This window comes from Pristiophorus japonicus, chromosome 14 (genome assembly GCF_044704955.1).
Source record: "Pristiophorus japonicus isolate sPriJap1 chromosome 14, sPriJap1.hap1, whole genome shotgun sequence".
Classification (NCBI taxonomy): domain Eukaryota; kingdom Metazoa; phylum Chordata; class Chondrichthyes; family Pristiophoridae; genus Pristiophorus; species Pristiophorus japonicus.
Genome location: NC_091990.1, coordinates 1,760,773 through 1,779,610, shown reverse-complemented (window position 1 = coordinate 1,779,610; position 18,838 = coordinate 1,760,773). Strand labels below are relative to the sequence as shown.

The window sequence follows — 18,838 nt, the reverse complement described above, 5'->3', positions numbered from 1 at the left end:
CTTATAGGAAACCCCTCCCATCCCAAATGAATGTGCACTTAATGTGTTTTTGCGATGTCAGTGGAGGGGTGAATGATGATAGGACACTGGGAGATCTCCCTACTTTTCTTATAAAAAGTGCCCTGGGATCCTATCTGTCCGCCTGAACAGACTTCCACCTAACGGCTCATCTGAAAGATGGCGCCTCTGACAGTGCAGCACTCTCTCAGTACTCCATGAAGGGACTAGCTTAGATTATGTGCTTAAATCTGCAGATTAGTATAAAACACTAGCGAGGCCACAGTGGAAGTACTGCGTGCAGGTCTGGTCACCACATTACAGGAAAGATTGATTGCACTAGAGAGGGTACAGAGGAGATTTACGAAGATGTTGCCTGGACTGGAGAATTTTAGCTATGAGGAAAGATTGGACAGGCTGAGGTTCTTTTCTTTGGAACAGAAGAAGCTGAGGGGAGACCTTACTGAGGTGTATAACATTATGAGGGGCCTGGATGGAGTGGATAGAACAGAACTATTTCCCTTGGCAGAGAGGTCAACACCAGGGGGCATAGATTTAAAGTAATTGGGGTACGGTTTAGAGGGGATTTGAGGGGAAATGTTTTCACCCAGAGGGTGGTGGGGGTCTGGAACTCACTGCCTGAAAGGGTGGTAGAGGCAGAAACCCTCACCACATTTAAAAAGTACTTGGATGTGCACCTGAAGTGCTGTAACCTACAGGGCTACGGACCCAGAGCTGGAAAGCGGGATTAGGCCGGATAGCTCTTTGTTGGTCAGCGCGGACACGATGGGCCGAATGGCCTCTTTCTGTGCCATGAATTTCTATGATTCGAAATCCTGGAGCTGGGCTTGAACCAGAAACACTCTGACTCAGAGACACAGAATGCTCTCGCTGAACCAGGTTGACACATACAATAATATAAAAGAGAATGGCCGCTTTCAAAACATCTTCTCCTTCTTAGTCCCCTGGAGTCGAGGATGACTTGCTCCCACACTAACACTGAGTTCTAAGGTGACTGATGAGACCAATGTGGGACCTACAGTCTCTGTCACAGGTGGGGCAGACGGTGGTTGGAGGGACAGGTGGGTGGGGGGCTTGGGTTGCCGTGCGCTCCTTCCGCTGTTTGCGCTTGGCCTCCGCGTGCTCCCGGCGAAGGGACTCGAGGTGTTCGGGGACTTCCCGGATACTTCTCCTCCACTTTGGGCGGTCTTGGGCCGGGGATTCCCAGGCGTCGGTGGGAATGTTGCAACTTTTCAAGGAGGCTTTGAGGATGTCCTTGAAGCGTTTCCTCCGTCCACCTGGGGCTCGCTTGCCGTGTCGGACACCATACGACACCGCCAGCAATACCATCTGAGCGCTGACCCTGTTGTTGTCTCTGTCTGTAGACTGGTCTGTATTGTGTTTGCTGATCTTCAGGTATCTGTACACACTGGATATTAACGAAGGCTGTGGGATCCTCCAGCCTGACCAGACGCTGGAAATTTTGATGAGACGTTTGGACCCCGCAGTGATGAACCAGTTCTTCCTGAAAGATGATGTCATTGCTGATGATGTCACTCAGGTACGAATTCTGTGTAGGTCCACGGGGGTCATTGTTGTTGGAGAACCTGCAACTGCACAGGACTATTTGTAACATAAAATGTTGTTAATCGGACTTGCAGAGCGGTTTATTTTCCGACCACGAACAGTTTAAAAAACTCTGCAATTACATAGAAAAAGAAAGACTTATATATATACAGCGTCAAGTGCTTTACAGCCAATGAAGTACTTCTGGAGTCTGGTCACTATTGTAGATGTTTACGGCGGAGATAGACAGATTTTTGAGCGATAGAAACATAGAAACATAGAAAATAGGTGCAGGAGTAGGCCATTCGGCCCTTCTAGCCTGCACCACCATTCAATGAATTCATGGCTGAACATGCAACTTCAGTACCCCATTCCTGCTTTCTCGTCATACCCCTTGATCCCCTAGTAGTAAGGACTACATCTAACTCCTTTTTGAATATATTTAGTGAATTGGCCTCAACAACTTTCTGTGGTAGAGAATTCCACAGGTTCACCACTCTCTGGGTGAAGAAGTTTCTCCTCATCTCGGTCCTAAATGGCTTACCTCTTATCCTTAGACTGTGACCTCTGGTTCTGGACTTCCCCAACATTGGGAACATTCTTCCTGCATCTAACCTGTCTAAAGCGGTCAGAATTTTAAACGTTTCTATGAGATCCCCTCATTCTTCTGAACTAGTGAATACAAGCCCAGTTGATCCAGTCTTTCTTGATATGTCAGTCCCGCCATCCCAGGAATCAGTCTGGTGAACCTTCGCTGCACTCCCTCAATAGCAAGAATGTCCTTCCTCAAGTTAGGAGACCAAAACTGTACACAATACTCCAGGTGTGGCCTCACCAAGGCCCTGTACAACTGTAGCAACACCTCACTGCCCCTGTATTCAAATCCCCTCGCTATGAAGGCCAACATGCCATTTGCTTTCTTAACCGCCTGCTGTACCTGCATGCCAACCTTCAATGACTGATGTACCATGACACCCAGGTCTCGTTGCACCTCCCCTTTTCCTAATCCGTCACCATTCAGATAATAGTCTGTCTCTCTGTTTTTAACCACCAAAATGGATAACCTCACATTTATCCACATTATACTTCATCTGCCATGCATTTGCCCACTCACCTAACCTATCCAAGTCACTCTGCAGCCTCATAGCATTCTCCTCGCAGCTCACACTGCCACCCAACTTAGTGTCATCGCAAATTTGGAGATACTACATTCAATCCCCTCGTCTAAATAAGGGAATAAGGGGTTATGGGGAGCGGGCGGGGAAGTGGAACTGATTCCATGATCGGATCAGCTATGGTCTTATTGAATGGTGGAGCAGGCTCGAGGGACCATATAGCCAACTCCTACTCCTATTTCTTATGTAATGTGGGAAATGCAGCAGCCAATTTGCACACAGCAAGTTCCCAGAAACAGCAATGTGATAATGACCAGATCATCTGTTTTTGTTATTTTAACCAATAAGGGAATTAAGGGTTACGGGGAGCGGGCGGGTAAGTGGAGCTGAGTCCACGGCCAGATCAGCCATGATCTTGTTGAATGGCGGAGCAGGCTCGAGGGGCTAGATGGCCTACTCCTGTTCCTAATTCTTATGTTCTTATGTTATGTTGATTGAGGGCTAAATAATTCCCCTGCTTTTCTTCAAAATAGTGCCATGGGATCTTTTACACCCACCCGAGAGAGTAGACGTAGCTCCAAAAGCCTTGTGCAAATGTGGAAGTTGATTTAGTATGAGTGAAAAGTTCTGGTTTATTTTTTGTTCACATTGGTTTGTGCCCTGACGATCCGACTACACATCCTAGATGAACTCGCACGCTTTAGAGAGTTACTTTATTCATCACCTGTTGAAAGCACATTTCCGAGTGTGAACACGCTCTCCCATAGAGTTGTAGTGAGCAGCTTTGCTCCATGACCCATAAGAAACATAAGAAAATAAGAACATAAGAATTAGGAGCAGGATTCGGCCATTCGGCCCCTCGAGCCTGCTCCGTCATTCAATGAGATCACGGCTGATCTTCGACCTCAACTCCACTTTCCCGCCCGATCCCCATATCCCTTAATTCCCCGAGAGTCCAAAAAAATCTATCGATCTCAGCCTTGAATATACTCAGTGACTGAGTCTCCACAGCCCTCTGGGGCAGAGAATTCCAAAGATTCACCACCCTCTGAGTGAAGAAATTCCTCCTCATCTCAGTCCTAAATGGCCGACCCCTTATCCTGAGACTGTGACCCCTGGTTCTAGACCCCCCCAGTCAGGGGAAACATCCTCCCTGCATCTACCCTGTCAATCCCTCTCAGAATTGTATATGTGGCAATGAGGTCATCTCTCATTCTTCTAAACTCCGGAGAGTATCGGCTCAATCTTTTCAATCTTTGTATATTGAGCAATGCACAACAACCACTTGCGTTTATATAGCGCCTTTAACGTAGTAAAACATCCAAGGCGTTTCACAGGAGCATTATCAAACAAAATTTGACACCGAGCCACATAAGGAGAAATTAGGGCGAATGCTTGGTCAAAGAGGGAGGTTTTAAGGAGCGTCTTGACGGAAGAAAGAGAGGTAGAGAGGTGGAGAGGTTTAGGGAGGGAGTTCCAGAGCTTGGGGCCCAGGCAGCTGAAGGCACGGCCACCGATGGTGGAGCGATTATAATCAGGGATGTTGAAAAGCACTTGTTGGGCTCAATTCGGAATTGGCCATATATGATGAAGGATGTAACACATGTCAGGCAGTATCCTACAAGGTTTAACGCACAATAATTTAGGCTGTATTGACATTATGACAAAATGGTTTTTTGTACATTTAACAATGGTTGAAAATGTCAGCTTATTATTTATGGCTCATTATTTCTTCCTGCATTGATGTCCTTCAAGCTGAGAGGAAAGCAATGAAAATATTATAAATGTATATTAAATACTTATTGCTTTCCATTAATTAAATATAGGTCTGTACAGCATACTGCCTTGTGGTAAATAGCAAACCATGTTTGTGAAATGATGAATTAGGAACTGATATTACTCCTGGCCAGAATTAGAGTACAGAATTCTAAACTCCAATTGCAACTCACTTTGATTCCAATTATCAATTATCATTTTGATTCCAATTATTCATTTATTACTCAAGCAAATGATTTTGTGCAACGGAAACAAACAAGATAAAAGCAAGTGTGGCTTGCTGTAGTGGATATTTCCCTTTCAAGTGTACATCAGTCGCAGCTAGTTTCTCACTCACTGGCTCTTCAACATTCATCAGAAGCGAGTGTTTAAAGTGAAGGGATTCTGACTCTTTGGGCTGGATTTTCGGCTTTTAGGATTTCGGGGCGATCCTGGTAGGCACAAACTGTTCCCAGGCGCTCAGTCGGCAAAATTGGGCAGTTGGGACCTGAGTGTGGGGCGGGGGCGGGGCCCCCGAGTGTGGGGCAGGGGCGGGGCCCCCGAGTGTGGGGCGGGGGCGGGGCCCCCGAGTGTGGGGCGGGGGCGGGGCTCCAAGTGTGGGGCGGGGCCCCCGAGTGTGGGGCGGGGCCCCGAGTGTGGGGCGGGGCCCCGAGTGTGGGGCAGGGGCGGGGCACCGAGTGTGGGGCAGGGGCGGGGCCCTGAGTGTGGGGCGGGGGCGGGGCTCCAAGTGTGGGGCGGGGCCCTGAGTGTTAGGTGGGGCGCTAGGGGAGGTACCTCTCTCAGGGCGCTAGGCCGGCTGAGCATGGGGGGGGGGGGGGAGGTGGAGTCAATTGCGGTCCGGGGCACTAACGGGGCGGTGTGCGCGGCGATGACGTCACGATCTCCGGGCGCAACACCGTACTGCTGCCGCTAAACTCCCGCCCAATATGGTGGGAATCGACGTCAGCGCGCGTCTGGGCGGTAAGGCACTTGCGCCCTGTTAGTGTCCCCCCTGTTAGTGTCCCCCCTGTTAGCGTCCCCCCTGCTAGCGCCCCCCACTGTTAGTGTCCCCCCTGCTAGCGTCCCCCCTGTTAGCGTCCCCCCTGTTAGCGTCCCCCCTGTTAGCGTCCCCCCTGCTAGCGCCCCCCACTGTTAGTGTCCCCCCTGTTAGTGTCCCCCCTGTTAGCGTCCCCCCTGCTAGCGCCCCCCACTGTTAGTGTCCCCCCTGTTAGCGTCCCCCCTGCTAGCGTCCCCCCTGCTAGCGCCCCCCACTGTTAGTGTCCCCCCTGTTAGTGTCCCCCCTGTTAGTGTCCCCCCTGTTAGCGTCCCCCCTGCTAGCGCCCCCCACTGTTAGTGTCCCCCCTGTTAGCGTCCCCCCTGCTAGCGCCCCCCACTGTTAGTGTCCCCCCTGTTAGCGTCCCCCCTGTTAGCGTCCCCCCTGTTAGCGTCCCCCCTGCTAGCGTCCCCCCTGCTAGCGCCCCCCACTGTTAGTGTCCCCCCTGTTAGTGTCCCCCCTGTTAGTGTCCCCCCTGTTAGCGTCCCCCCTGCTAGCGCCCCCCACTGTTAGCAGCCCCTCCCCTCCGTTAGAGCCGCAGGGGCGGAGGGTGGAGGGGGGGTGGCTCTAACAGGAGGCACAAATGCATTGATTTTCTAGCGCTATGTTCCTCGCTCAGATTCGGTCTTTGTACAGAACAATATTTCAGTTTGTGTGTTTTTGATTAAAAAGTATCTGAAATCAAACTGAATAATGATTTTTGAGTTGGTTTTCAACTAAACTTCTAAATAAAAGTTACTAACTTAATTTATTACTTTAGAAAATGTGGCCAGCCTAGAAAGACAAATAAATTTAGAGACTGTCCCAATGTTTACATTTACAATTTGAAAACAAATCCCTGCTTCCATATGGTTTGTTTATCCAGCTGACGTGGGAGATTTATTGTGCAAACTCCCAGGATCGCTGTCGGATAATTAATTAAATTTTCTTAATTAATCTGATAATGATTTTTATTTTCTTGCACAAAATCGGACGACAAAATGCTTTGGGGACTTTTATTTCGGACAAGTAATATTTTCTGAGGTAATTTCTGGAAGTTGTCATGACTTGGCGTGTACAGAAGGTTACAAACCCTGTCCCAACTTTCAGAGAGAGGCAACATTGCTGAGTGAATGTTGGCATTTGAAATTAAAATCTATATCATTAAATCATTCATGTGTTCTGGAAAGGCACTGACTGAACACGAAAAGCAGAATCTGGCTGTTAATTTATGCAGCTGTGGTACTCATCTATCAAATTGTAACCGTGTTTAGTCTTCAGGTATTAATCACATAACATTTACCGCTAAGTGCCAGACCCAGAAAGTCCCACCCAAGTGTTGTTAGACGTGTGCCCCTACCCTAACTGTTGATAGACCCCCCAGGGATACACCAGTGAGTCAAACTCCATGTTCCCCAAGTCACACACCATCCTGACTTGGAAATATATCGGCCGTTCCTTCATCGTCGCTGGGTCACAATCCTGGAACTCCCTCCATAACAGCACTGTGGGAGCACCTTCACCACACGGACTGCAGCGGTTCAAAGCGGCGGCTCACCACCACCTTCTCAAGGGGCAATTAGGGATGGGCAATAAATGCCGGCCTTGCCAGCGACACCCACATCCCAGAACGAATTTTTTAAAATATTCTACCCCCGACCAGTTCTACCAATCCCCAAGTCCCCTCCTGCACACTGTGCTAAACCCCTTCGTCCCCTAACCCAGTACAGGTTGAATCTCTCATCCAGCACCCTCGGGACCTGGCCTGTGCCGGATAAGGGATTTTTCCAGACGAGGGGTGCTCACGTTAAATTGGGTGGTAAACGTACTGAGCAAGGGGATATGGGAACTGGCTGGCCTGGGGCTGGGAGTGCGGCAGAGAGATCTGGGGGGGGGGGGGGGGGGGGAAACGGTGGATCGCGGGGTCAGGCCAGCGATTGCGGGAGTCGTCAGCGAGGAAGGACTTCAACTTGTTCATGTCGGAGTTCTGCGCATGCGCCACCTGGTGGCCGGGGGTGGTTCTGGACGAGGGGAGTTCTGGATAAGGGAGGTACAACCTGTACTGCCAAACATAAATATATCCAGTCCAGTTCCACCAAACCTCGGGACCACCCCCTCGTGCTGCTAAACATCACATCCGCCACCCCCCGCTCCCGCCCCAACCAGGTAACGACTGCCGACCTGGTACATGCTATGTATCACGTTGCTGTGTATTCTGTGTATTCTCAACTTCAAATACATGGGGAAAGGAATCTATCTCGCTTTAATATATAAAAATAAATCCAACCATGCAACACTGAAGGAAATTCCCAGATGGTTATTATTTATATAACAATCACCAGACGTCCCAAAGCACTTTAGAGCCAATGAAGTACTTTTGGAATGTAGTCACTGTTGTAATGTGGGAAACGCAGCAGCCAATTTGCACACAGCAAGCTCCCACACACAGCAACGTGATAATGACCAGATAATCTGTTTTTGTTTTGTTGATTGAGGGATAAATATTGGCCAGGACACCAGGGATAACTCCCCTGCTCTTCTTCGAAATAGTGCCACGGGATCTTTTACATCCACCTGAGAGAGCAGACGGGGCCTCGGTTTAATGTCTCATCCGAAAGACAGCACCTCCGACAGTGCAGCACTCTCTCAGCACTGCACTGAAGTGTGAACCTAGATTTTTGTGCTCAAGTCTCTGGAGTGGGACTTGAACCCCAGAACCTTCTGACCCCCGAGGCAAGAGAGAGAGAGAGAGAGAGAGAGAGAGAGAGGGCTGCCCACTGAGTCAGAGCTGACACTGGTCGACGGTTGTATAATTGTAACAACTGCTCGGTATATCAGCAAATACTCGGTTTTATTCTGCCACCCGGTTTGAAATTAGAGTCTGGATGAACAGAGCAGTGAGCAGGAGTGGATGTGTGCTGAGTGTAAGACCGACTGTTCCAGTAACCAGCTTTAAACCTCCCTCCATCCATGCGCTGGATTTTCAGTTTAACATAACACCCAAAATAAAACAGTGCAGCACTCCCTCAGCACTGCACTGGGAGTGTCAGCCTAGATGTTTGTGCTCAAGGCCCTGGAGTGGGACTTGAACCCACAACCTTCAGATTCAGAGGCGAGGGTGCTGCCCACTGAGCCACAGCTCTCACAATGGGTCGCTGTATGCATGTGTTTTTCTCTGTCTCTCACAGACACACAAATATAGACATGTACCCACAGCCTCCCATCCTTGAAAAAAATAACTCCCCATGTAACTAATTGAATACATTTTTAAAGTGGCTCTCTAGCCTTTCTTGAAATTATTTTGAAAGAACATCAAAAACAAAGGCACACTGTTAGAGGCAAAAGAGAAACATTTTTCCAGTCAGACATGCAAAATGCTCCTGTTGAATCCTGGGAAACTGGGCATTGTGTGTCCAGAATTAACATTGCACTACAAAGCATCAGTTTTATTTCTGCTCGTTTTCTCCCCATCGCTCTGGAAAGTGTTGGCTGCTGACGGGATTCAGCGACACTGTAATCAACACCTTACAGTGTCTCACCGACATAACCACTCACACCTCAGTGCAATCAGCGAGCTCAACACAACGGGGAATCAAGCCTGGAATACTCTGGTCAGCTTGGGTCATAGAAACATAGAAACATACAAAATAGGTGCAGGAGTAGGCCATTCGGCTCTTCGAGCCTGCACCACCATTCAGTAAGATCATGGCTGATCATTCCCTCAGTACCCCTTTCCTGCTTTCTCTCCATACCCCTTGATCCCCTTAGCTGTAAGGGCCATATCTAACTCCCTCTTGAATATATCCAATGAACTGGCATCAACAACTCTCTGCGGCAGGGAATTCCACAGGTTAACAACTCTCTGAGTGAAGAAGTTTCTCCTCATCTCAGTCCTAAATGGTCTACCCCTTATCCTTAGACTATATCCCCTGGTTCTGGGCTTCCCCAACATCGGGAACATTCTTCCCGCATCTAACCTGTCCAGTCCCGTCAAAATCTTATACGATTCAATGAGATCCCCTCTCATCCTTCTAAACTCCAGTGAATAAAGGCCCAGTTGATCCAGTCTCTCCTCATATGACAATCCAGCTATCCCGGGAATCAGTCTGGTGAACCTTCGCTGCACTCCCTCAATAGCAAGAACGTCCTTCCTCAGATTAGGAGACCAAAACAGAACACAATATTCCAGGTGTGGCCTCACTAAGGCCCTGTACAACTGCAGTAAGACCTCCCTGCTCCTATACTCAAATCCCCTAGCTATGAAGGCCAACATACCATTTGCCTTCTTCACCGCTTGCTGTACCTGCATGCCAACTTTCAATGACTGATGAACCATGACACCCAGGTCTCGTTGCACCTCCCCTTTTCCTAATCTGCCGCCATTCAGATAATATTCTGCCTTCATGTTTTTGCCCCCAAAATGGATAACCTCACATTTATCCACATTATACTGCATCTGCCATGCATTTGCCCACTCACCTAACCTGTCCAAGTCACCCTGCAGCCTCTCAGCGTCCCCCTCACAGCTCACACCGCCACCCAGTTTAGTGTCATCTGCAAACTTAGAGATATTACACTCAATTCCTTCATCTAAATCGTTAATATATATTGTAAATAGCTGGGGTCCCAGCACAGAGCCCTGCGGCACTCCACTAGTCACTGCCTGCCATTGTGAAAAGGACCCGTTTATCCCGATTCTCTGCTTCCTGTCTGTCAACCAGTTCTCTATCCACATCAGTACATTACCCCCAATATCATGCGCTTTGATTTTGCACACCAATCTCTTGTGCGGGACCTTGTCAAAAGCCTTTTGAAAGTCCAAATACACCACATCCACTGGTTCTCCCTTGTCCACTCTGCTACATCCTCAAAAAATTCCAGAAGATTCGTCAAGCATGATTTCCCTTTCATAAATCCATGCTGACTTGGACCGATCCTGTCACTGCTTTCCAAATGTGCTGCTATTTCATCCTTAATGATTGATTCCAACATTTTCTCCACTACTGATGTCAGGCTAACAGGTCTATAATTACCCGTTTTCTCTCCCTCCTTTTTTAAAAAGTGGTGTTACATTAGCTACCCTCCAGTCCATAGGGACTGATCCAGAGTCGATAGACTGTTGGAAAATGATCACCAATGCATCCACTATTTCTAGGGCCACTTCCTTAAGTACTCTGGGATGCAGACTATCAGGCCCCGGGGATTTATCGGCCTTCAATCCCATCAATTTCCTAACACAATTTCCCGCCTAATAAGGATATCCTTCAGTTCCTCCTTCTCACTAGACCCCGAGTACATTCGGAAGGTTATTTGTGTCTTACTTCGTGAAGACAGAACCGAAGTATTGGTTCAATTGGTCTGCCATTTCTTTGTTCCCCATTATAAATTCACCTGAATCCGACTGCAAGGGACCTATGTTTGTCTTCACTAATCTTTTTCTCTTCACATATTTATCGAAGCTTTTGCAGTCCGTTTTTATGTTCCCTGCAAGCTTCCTCTCGTACTCTATTTTCCCCCTCTTAATTAAACCCTTAGTCCTCCTCTGTTGAATTCTAAATTTCTCCCAGTCCTCAGGTTTGTTGCTTTTTCTAGCCAATTTATATACCTCTTCCTTGGCTTTAACACTACCCTTAATTTCCCTTGTTAGCCACGGTTGAGCCATCTTCCTTATTTTATTTTTACTCCAGACAGGGATGTACAATTGCTGAAGTTCATCCATGTGATCTTTAAATGTTTGCCATTGCCTATCCACCGTCAACCCTTTCAGTATTCTTTGCCAGTCTATTCTAGCCAATTCATACCTCATACCGTCGAAGTTACCTTTCCTTAAGTTCAGGACCCTAGTTTCCGAATTAACTATGTCACTCTCCATTTTAATAAAGAATTCTACCATATTATGGTCACTCTTCCCCAAGGGGCCTCGCACAACAAGATTGCTAATTAGTCCTTTCTCATTACACATCACCCAGCCTAGGATGGGCAGCTCTCTCGTTGGTTCCTCAACATATTGGTCTAGAAAACCATCCCTAATACACTCCAGGAAATCCTCTTCTACCGCATTGCTACCAGTTTGGTTTGCCCAATCAATATGTAGATTAAAGTCGCCCATGATAACTGCTGTACCTTTATTGCACACATCCCTTATTTCTTGTTTGATGCTGTCCCCAACCTCACTACTACTGTTTGGTGGTCTGTACACAACTCCCACTAGCGTTTTCTGCCCTTTGGAATTCCGCAGCTCCACCCATATCGATTCCACATCATCCAAGCTAATGTCCCTCCTTACTATTGCATCAGATGCATGCTGCCTTTGCTAATTTAACCATTGGTGTCGCCAGACCGAGAAGCTGTTTTAATTAATTTAAACTTAAGTTTATGTTAAGTTAAAAGTCTCACAGAAAAGCAACTACTTTTTGGAAGTGTAACTTCCTGCAATGCTTTTTTACTCACACCCTTCTGTCACACTTTAAATTACTATCTTTAGGGTGTCAGCTGGGCACGCTCACCTCTCAGAAGGTTGTGGGTTCAAGTCCCACTTCAGAGACTTGAGCACAAAAGTCTAGGCTGACACTCCAGTGCAGTGCTGAGGGTTCGCTGCACTGTCAGAGGTGCCGTTTTTCGGAAGAGACGTTAAACCTGCTCTCTCAGGTGGACGTAAAAGATCCCATGGCACAATTTAGAGAAGAGCAGAGGAGTTATCCCCTGTTATCGCAAAACACTTCTGTGAAGCGCCTTGGGATGTTTCACTACATTAAAGGCGCTATATAAAGTTGTTGTTGTTGCATCATGGCCAATATTTATCACTCGATCAACATCACAAAAATTAGATTATTTGGTCATTATCACATTGCTGTTTGTGGGAGCTTGCTGTGTGCAAATTGGCTGCTGAGTTTCCTGCATTGCAACAGTGACTACACTTCAAAAGTACTTCATTGGCTGTAAAGCGCTTTGGGACATTGTGATGTTGTGAAAGGCGCTATAGAAATGCAAGTCTTTCTTATTTCTTCCACTTATCTCTGATTGGCTCATTCTTCCCATAATATTACTTAAGATGGGGTATAAATTGAACATACAATATTAATTTGGCGAAACAAAATACCCCAGATGCCAGAATTCTGATATTAACTTGGTATCATGTTTCACAAACAACATTTCAAACTGTGAACTTTTCATGGCATACTTCAAAGTATAGCAATTATATATATAATTTTACATTCCTCAAAAGATAATTTATTGTTTCGATCTTATCCATATGTAATACCTGGGGCTTTTATATATTTTTAATAGATATATGAAGGAACATACTATTATAGAGGAGATGAAACTGGGCAGAATTATGTACCTAGTGTGAAATTGAGCTTGGAGAGTTCAGTGAAACTGAATAAAAGATTAATCTCACTGTTCCTTCACATTCCAATGTAAAAGTTTGTTCTTGATGGTTAGTCTCAACAATGACACTGGAATCGACTCAGAAATCCGGCTCTCCTGACAGCAGCAAATGTGGTGAGGGACGCCATTGCAGAGCTCTGCAAGTGTTGAATTAAGATGAGATATTCAGCTCAGCTCACTTGCCGTGAATGATTCTCGCCAACGGGCAAAATAGAACTCGCTGTGCTTACGATATGGTGAATCCAAGACAATGGAACATTGTATTATAATTGCTATGCCTTCTTTGGAGAATACAGTTGTGAAAGAAACACCACAATGTGCAATTTGAAGGTATAATTATGAAGCATTTAAGCACAGTACACTCAGAAATTTAAAAAAAGAGGCAGACAAAAAGCAGGAAACTATAGACCAGTTAGCCTAACCATCTGTGGTTGGGAAAATTTGGGAGTCCATTATTAAAGAAGCAGTAGCAGGACATTTGGAAAAGCAAAATTCGATTAGGCAGATTTATAAAGGGGAAGTCATTTTTGACAAATTTGCTGGAGTTCTTTGAGGATGTAATGAACAGGCTGGATAAAGGGGAACCAGTGGATGTGGTGTATTTGGACTTGCAGAAGGCATTTGACAAGGTGCCACATAAAAGGTTACTGCACAAGATAAAAGTTCACGGGGTTGGGGGTAATATATTAGCATGGTTAGAGGATTGGCTAACTAACAGAAAACAGAAAGTCAGGATAAATGGTTCATCCTCTGGTTGGCAAACAGTAACTAGTGGGGTGCCCCAGGGATCAGTGCTGGGACCCCAACTATTTACAATCTATATTAACGACTTGGAAGAAGGGACTGAGTGTAACATAGCCAAGTTTGCTGACGAGGAAAAGCAATGTGTGAGGAGGACACAAAAAATCTTCAAAAGGACATAGACAGGCTAAGTGAGTGGGCAAAAATTTGGCAGATGGAGTATAATGTGGGAAAATGTGAGGTCATGTACTTTGGCAGAAAAAAAATCAAAGAGCAAGTTATTATTTAAATGGAGAAAGATTGCAAAGTGCTGCAGTACAGCAGGACCTGGGGGTATTTGTGCATAAAACACAAAAGGTTAGTATGCAGGTACAGCAAGTGATCAGGAAGGCAAATGGTATCTTGGCCTTTATTGCAAAGGGGATGGAGTATAAAAGCAGGGAAGTCTTGCTGCAGCTATATAAGGTATTGGTGAGGCCACACCTGGAATACTGTGTGCAGTTTTGGTTTCCATATTTACAAAAGGATATACTTGCTTTGGAGGCAGTTCAGAGAAGTCTCACTAGGTTGATTCCGGAGATGAGGGGCTTGACTTATAGAGGAAAGGTTGAGTAGTTTGGGCCTCTACTCATTGGAATTCAGAAGAATAAGAGGTGATCTTATCGAAATGTACAAAATTATGAGGGGGCTTGACAAGGTGGATGCAGCGAAGATGTTTCCACTGATGGGGGAGACTAGAACTAGAGGGCACGATCTTAGAATAAGGGGCCGCCCATTTAAAACTGAGATGAGGAGAAATTTCTTCTCTCAGAGGGTTGTAAATCTGTGGAATTTGCTGCCTCAGAGAGCTGTGGAAGCTGGGACATTGAATAAACTTAAAGCCGAGATAGACAGATTTTTGAGCGAGAAGGCAGTAAAGGGTTATGGGGAGCGGGCGGGGAAGTGGAGCTGAGTCCATGATCAGATCAGCCATGATCTTATTGAAAGGCGGCGCAGGCTCGAGGGGCCGTATGGCCGACTCCTGCTCCTATTTCTTATGTTCTTATGTAAATTGTGCAATCTCTCAGTCATGCTTCATGTAGGATGAAGTCTGGCTTATTTTGCAGAATTGAAAGCAGGTATGCAACAAATTGAAAACTAAAATCCTTTGTTGTTTGGATCTGTAAGCATTTTGAGAATGCTCAGAATTCCAAAATTCCAGCCTCAAAACCAACATATCATACAGGCTGAGCGCAGATGATTATAGACACATAACTGGAGCTTAATGTGCCTTACACTTTGCTAAAATGATCTGTTTTCTCAGATGAGTGGGATACGTGACCTGATACCCGGCTCGGTTATAGACGCCACAATGTTCAATCCCTGTGGCTACTCTATGAATGGACTGAAAGCAGATGTAAGTACTCAGCTACGCAGACAACCAAAAATCCAAATGTTTTATTGCACTGGCCATTATGAGGTCGGTAGCCTCCTAAATGCATCAGCAGCATTTCAATAAGAACCGAGAAAAAAATCTAGTTAGTCGTTCCATAAAATGACACATAATGCCTTTGTGACAGATATTTGGTAGCCCTTAAGCATAACTCCATTCAGTTGACTTGACAGACAGTATGACTATCAGTTTGCGAGTTACAAAGTAGACTTTCAATCATTTTTCTGTTTTAAGTCAGAAGTTTTGAGTCAGAAGGTCGTGGGTTCAGGTCCCACTCCAGGACGTGAGCACATAAATCCAGGCCAACACTCCCAGTGCAGTTCTGAGGGAGTGCTGCACTGTTGGAGGTGCCGTCTTTCGGATGAGACGTTAAACCGAGGTCCCCTCTGCCCCCACAGTTGGATGTAAAAGATCCCACTGCCACTATTGCAAAGAAGAGCAGGGGAGTTATCCCCGGTGTCCAGGGGTCAATATTTATCCCTCAATCAACATAACAAAAACAGATTATCTGGTCATTATCACATTGCTGTTTGTGGGAGCTTGCTGTGCACAAATTGGCTGCCGTGTTTCTTACATTACAACAGTGACTACACTTCAGAAAGTACTTCATTGGCTGTAAAGCGCTTTGAGGCGTCCGGTGATCGTGAAAGGCGCTATATAAATCCAAGTCTTTCTTTTAAAAGAAAATGCAATACATGTATAGAGAGGGGCAGTATGCTCCTGTGTGCACAACAACATCAACAACTCATATTTATATAGCGCCTTTAACGTAGTAAAACGTCCCAAGGCGCATCATAGGAGTGGTAAAAAACAAAATTTGACACCGAGCCACATAAGGAGAAATTAGGTAAGACGACCAAAAGCTTGGTCAAAAAGGTAGGTTTTAAAGAGAATCTTAAAGGAGGAGAGAGAGGCGGAGAGGTTTAGGCAGGGAGTTCCAGAGCTTGGGGCCCAGGCAACAGAAGGCACGGCCACCGATGGTGGAGCGATTATAATCAGGGATGGTCAAGCGGCCAGAATTAGAGGAGCGCAGACATCTCGGGGGGTTGTGGGGCTGGAGGAGATTACAGAGATAGGGAGGGGCGAGGGCCATGGAGGGATTTGAAAACAAGGATAAGATGCACCATTGTTACCATTATAATTCAAATTTACCCACACTCCTTTTGATAATGGGTAGGGTGCTCCTGTATGTAATAGGCCAGTGTGCCTGAATTATGTGTCTTATACTGACCTCTGGAAAATGCACTGCATTGGCCATGGGAATGCTCTCATTACCTGACTTTCCCCAAGGGAAAGTCAGGTAGACTAACATCATTTAATCTTCCCTCACCAATGTAGCTGTAGATTCTAGGAAGGATGTAGTACAATGGGTTAACACAGACAGCTACTCAAGACACTTTTACATCGTCTCCTTCAGCTGGTTTTGCTGCTCCAATCAAGGAGCGCTGGAGGTGACACATCATCGTTCTCATTGTTAAAAAGGACAGGATCTGTAAGTTTTATTTTAAGAGGAGATGGTTATTCATAAGACCAGAAAATGTGGGTCTTTGGAGATCAGAGTGTTGTCAACAGTGGGAGAACCTTGCATTGGCCCTTCAACAGGACCGTGGTTAGGTCATGGTTAGAACACTGTGTCTAGTTCTTGGTCCCCTCCTGTGCTGGGGGATTTTGAGGCTTTGGAATGAGTGCAGAATATTATCACAAGATGGATTGTCAGTTTAAAACACCTTGGGATGGATTTTAGGCATTTCTGTTTTCGGGGCGAAAATGGAGGTGGAGCGGGAAAGTTACCGTGCTTGGGTAAGGAATATTCACCATCTGGGCCCTGCGTCAGGGGGCGCAGTGTGAAGGGAGGAGTTGGACAACTTTGAGGTGCAAAAATGGGAAACTCGCGAACTAAAGTGTCGGGCTGGGAGCGCTACGAGTGGGCCGGGGGGTGATGGAGGGGGACCTTAAAAAAAAAACACAAAACCATTCCCAAAACATTGCCCAAGCCATCACAACACAAATCGCTAAAATAATTAAGAACAAACTCTGGCGCTGACCGTTGCAGCAATTTGTCGTCCTCACCGCCGGCGTGGCGAGACTGCTCCGGTTTCCCCGGCGGTCGTTGCGAGACGCGATTCCAGGCGGACGGGTCGGGTTCGAGGCAAAACTCGCACGGTGTCACAACCAGCGTGGTTACACACCCGCACAGCTCTCCCCGGCGGTGCTGCTCCGCACTGCTGCAAAACCCGACTCGAGGATCGCCACTGGACGCGGGAAACCTCATCGCCCCATTTCACGCCACTCTGGGCCGAAATCCCGAGCGCAAAGGACGGGAAAATCCAGCCCCTTAGCTCACAGCGCCGGGTCTGTATACTTTCGAGAAGCATAACCTCGGGTGACTTGTTCGAGATTTATAAAATGATGAAGGGTCCTGATTGTGTTCACGTGGACCAATTATTTCAACTGGACAGGTTAGGGAGGACCAGGGATCGGGCTAACAAGTTGTGTCAGGGCAGAGCTAGGCCCGTGTGGTGAATGTTAATCACTGAATCACTTCGAGAGCGAGCTGGACCTGATTCTGTCTGGGGCAGAGATCTCCTCCTACAACCTGTAATGTATTTGCTTCATGAGTTCTTTGCTTAAGAATTCATAGCAACACATTGCTGTTAGGAACTAGTTGGTTTATTAACAAAGGTTTAACAATCACACTACACATTACCAGTTCATCCACCAGGCTCACAAATACATAGCTCATCGTAGACCCAACTGACTGAGGTTTTATGGAGTCTTGTGAACATCACGTGACCTCACAATGCAGCAGCTCTACAGCGTACATTACAGGAGCTGTAAGTGTCAGGCTTTTTTGTTCGTTTGTTTCTCATGTCCAGAGGCATTTAGTTGTTTTGAACCAGTCAAAGTGTGGAGCTTGTTTTCTTTGTCTCGTCCAAAAATCCCTGCAAAATTTAACAGGCCATGAAATAATGGGCTTGCAGGAGATACCAGAGGCAACACTGCCTGCATGTTGGTTGTTAGGAAGGCTTTGCAGAGTTTGACAGCAGACGGTGCCATAAAACCACAGAAAAACAGCTCCAAAATCTGACTGAGGAATGAGTCACAGCCGTGCTTTTGCCGTGCTTATTGCTATGTTGTGAATCCTCTCATGTGAAACTGATGTTAGTGGTGGAAGAAAATGATGTGTGAACAACACAGCGAAGGGGGGTAGTCTTCGAGATTCAGTAAGGGATGATCACGTGCTCTCTGCCTGAAATCTCTTAAATGGACAGGCTTTTTATGTTTCTCAGTGGCAAGTCTTACCGTACGCATCTTAGGTGGAGTGCGAAAAAGAAACCAAAATATCGTATTTACTATTGCAGGTTTTTTGTCCTTCCACGTGTTATGCAAATATTTAACTTTTTCTTAAATACCCAAATATTCTCCTGGAAATAATTGCAACAGAGCAACGCACCACAGCACACAGCACCTCCCAGACCCACACTATAGCACACAGCACCTCCCAGACCCACACTATAGAACACAGCACCTCCCAGACCCACACTATAGAATACAGCACCTCCCAGACCCACACTATAGAACACAGCACCTCCCAGACCCACACTATAGAATACAGCACCTCCCAGACCCACACTATAGAATACAGCATCTCCCAGACCCACACTATAGAATACAGCACCTCCCAGACCCACACTATAGAATACAGCACCTCCCAAACCCACACTATAGAATACAGCACTTCCCAGACCCACACTATAGAACACAGCACCTCCCAGACCCACACTATAGAATACAGCACCACCCAGACCC

At 46.5% G+C, this 18,838-nt stretch overlaps 1 protein-coding gene across 1 annotated transcript in view; it reads left to right on the top strand.

Moving 5' to 3' along the window:
• Window positions 1-18,838, top strand: part of LOC139279262 (S-adenosylmethionine decarboxylase proenzyme-like) — a 104,872-nt gene that overhangs the window by 63,202 nt on the left and 22,832 nt on the right. The window contains exons 6-7 of the mRNA XM_070898389.1: window positions 1,414-1,558; window positions 14,900-14,992. Of these exons, the coding sequence (XP_070754490.1) occupies window positions 1,414-1,558; window positions 14,900-14,992 (238 nt within the window). The remainder of the gene's footprint in view (window positions 1-1,413; window positions 1,559-14,899; window positions 14,993-18,838) is intronic.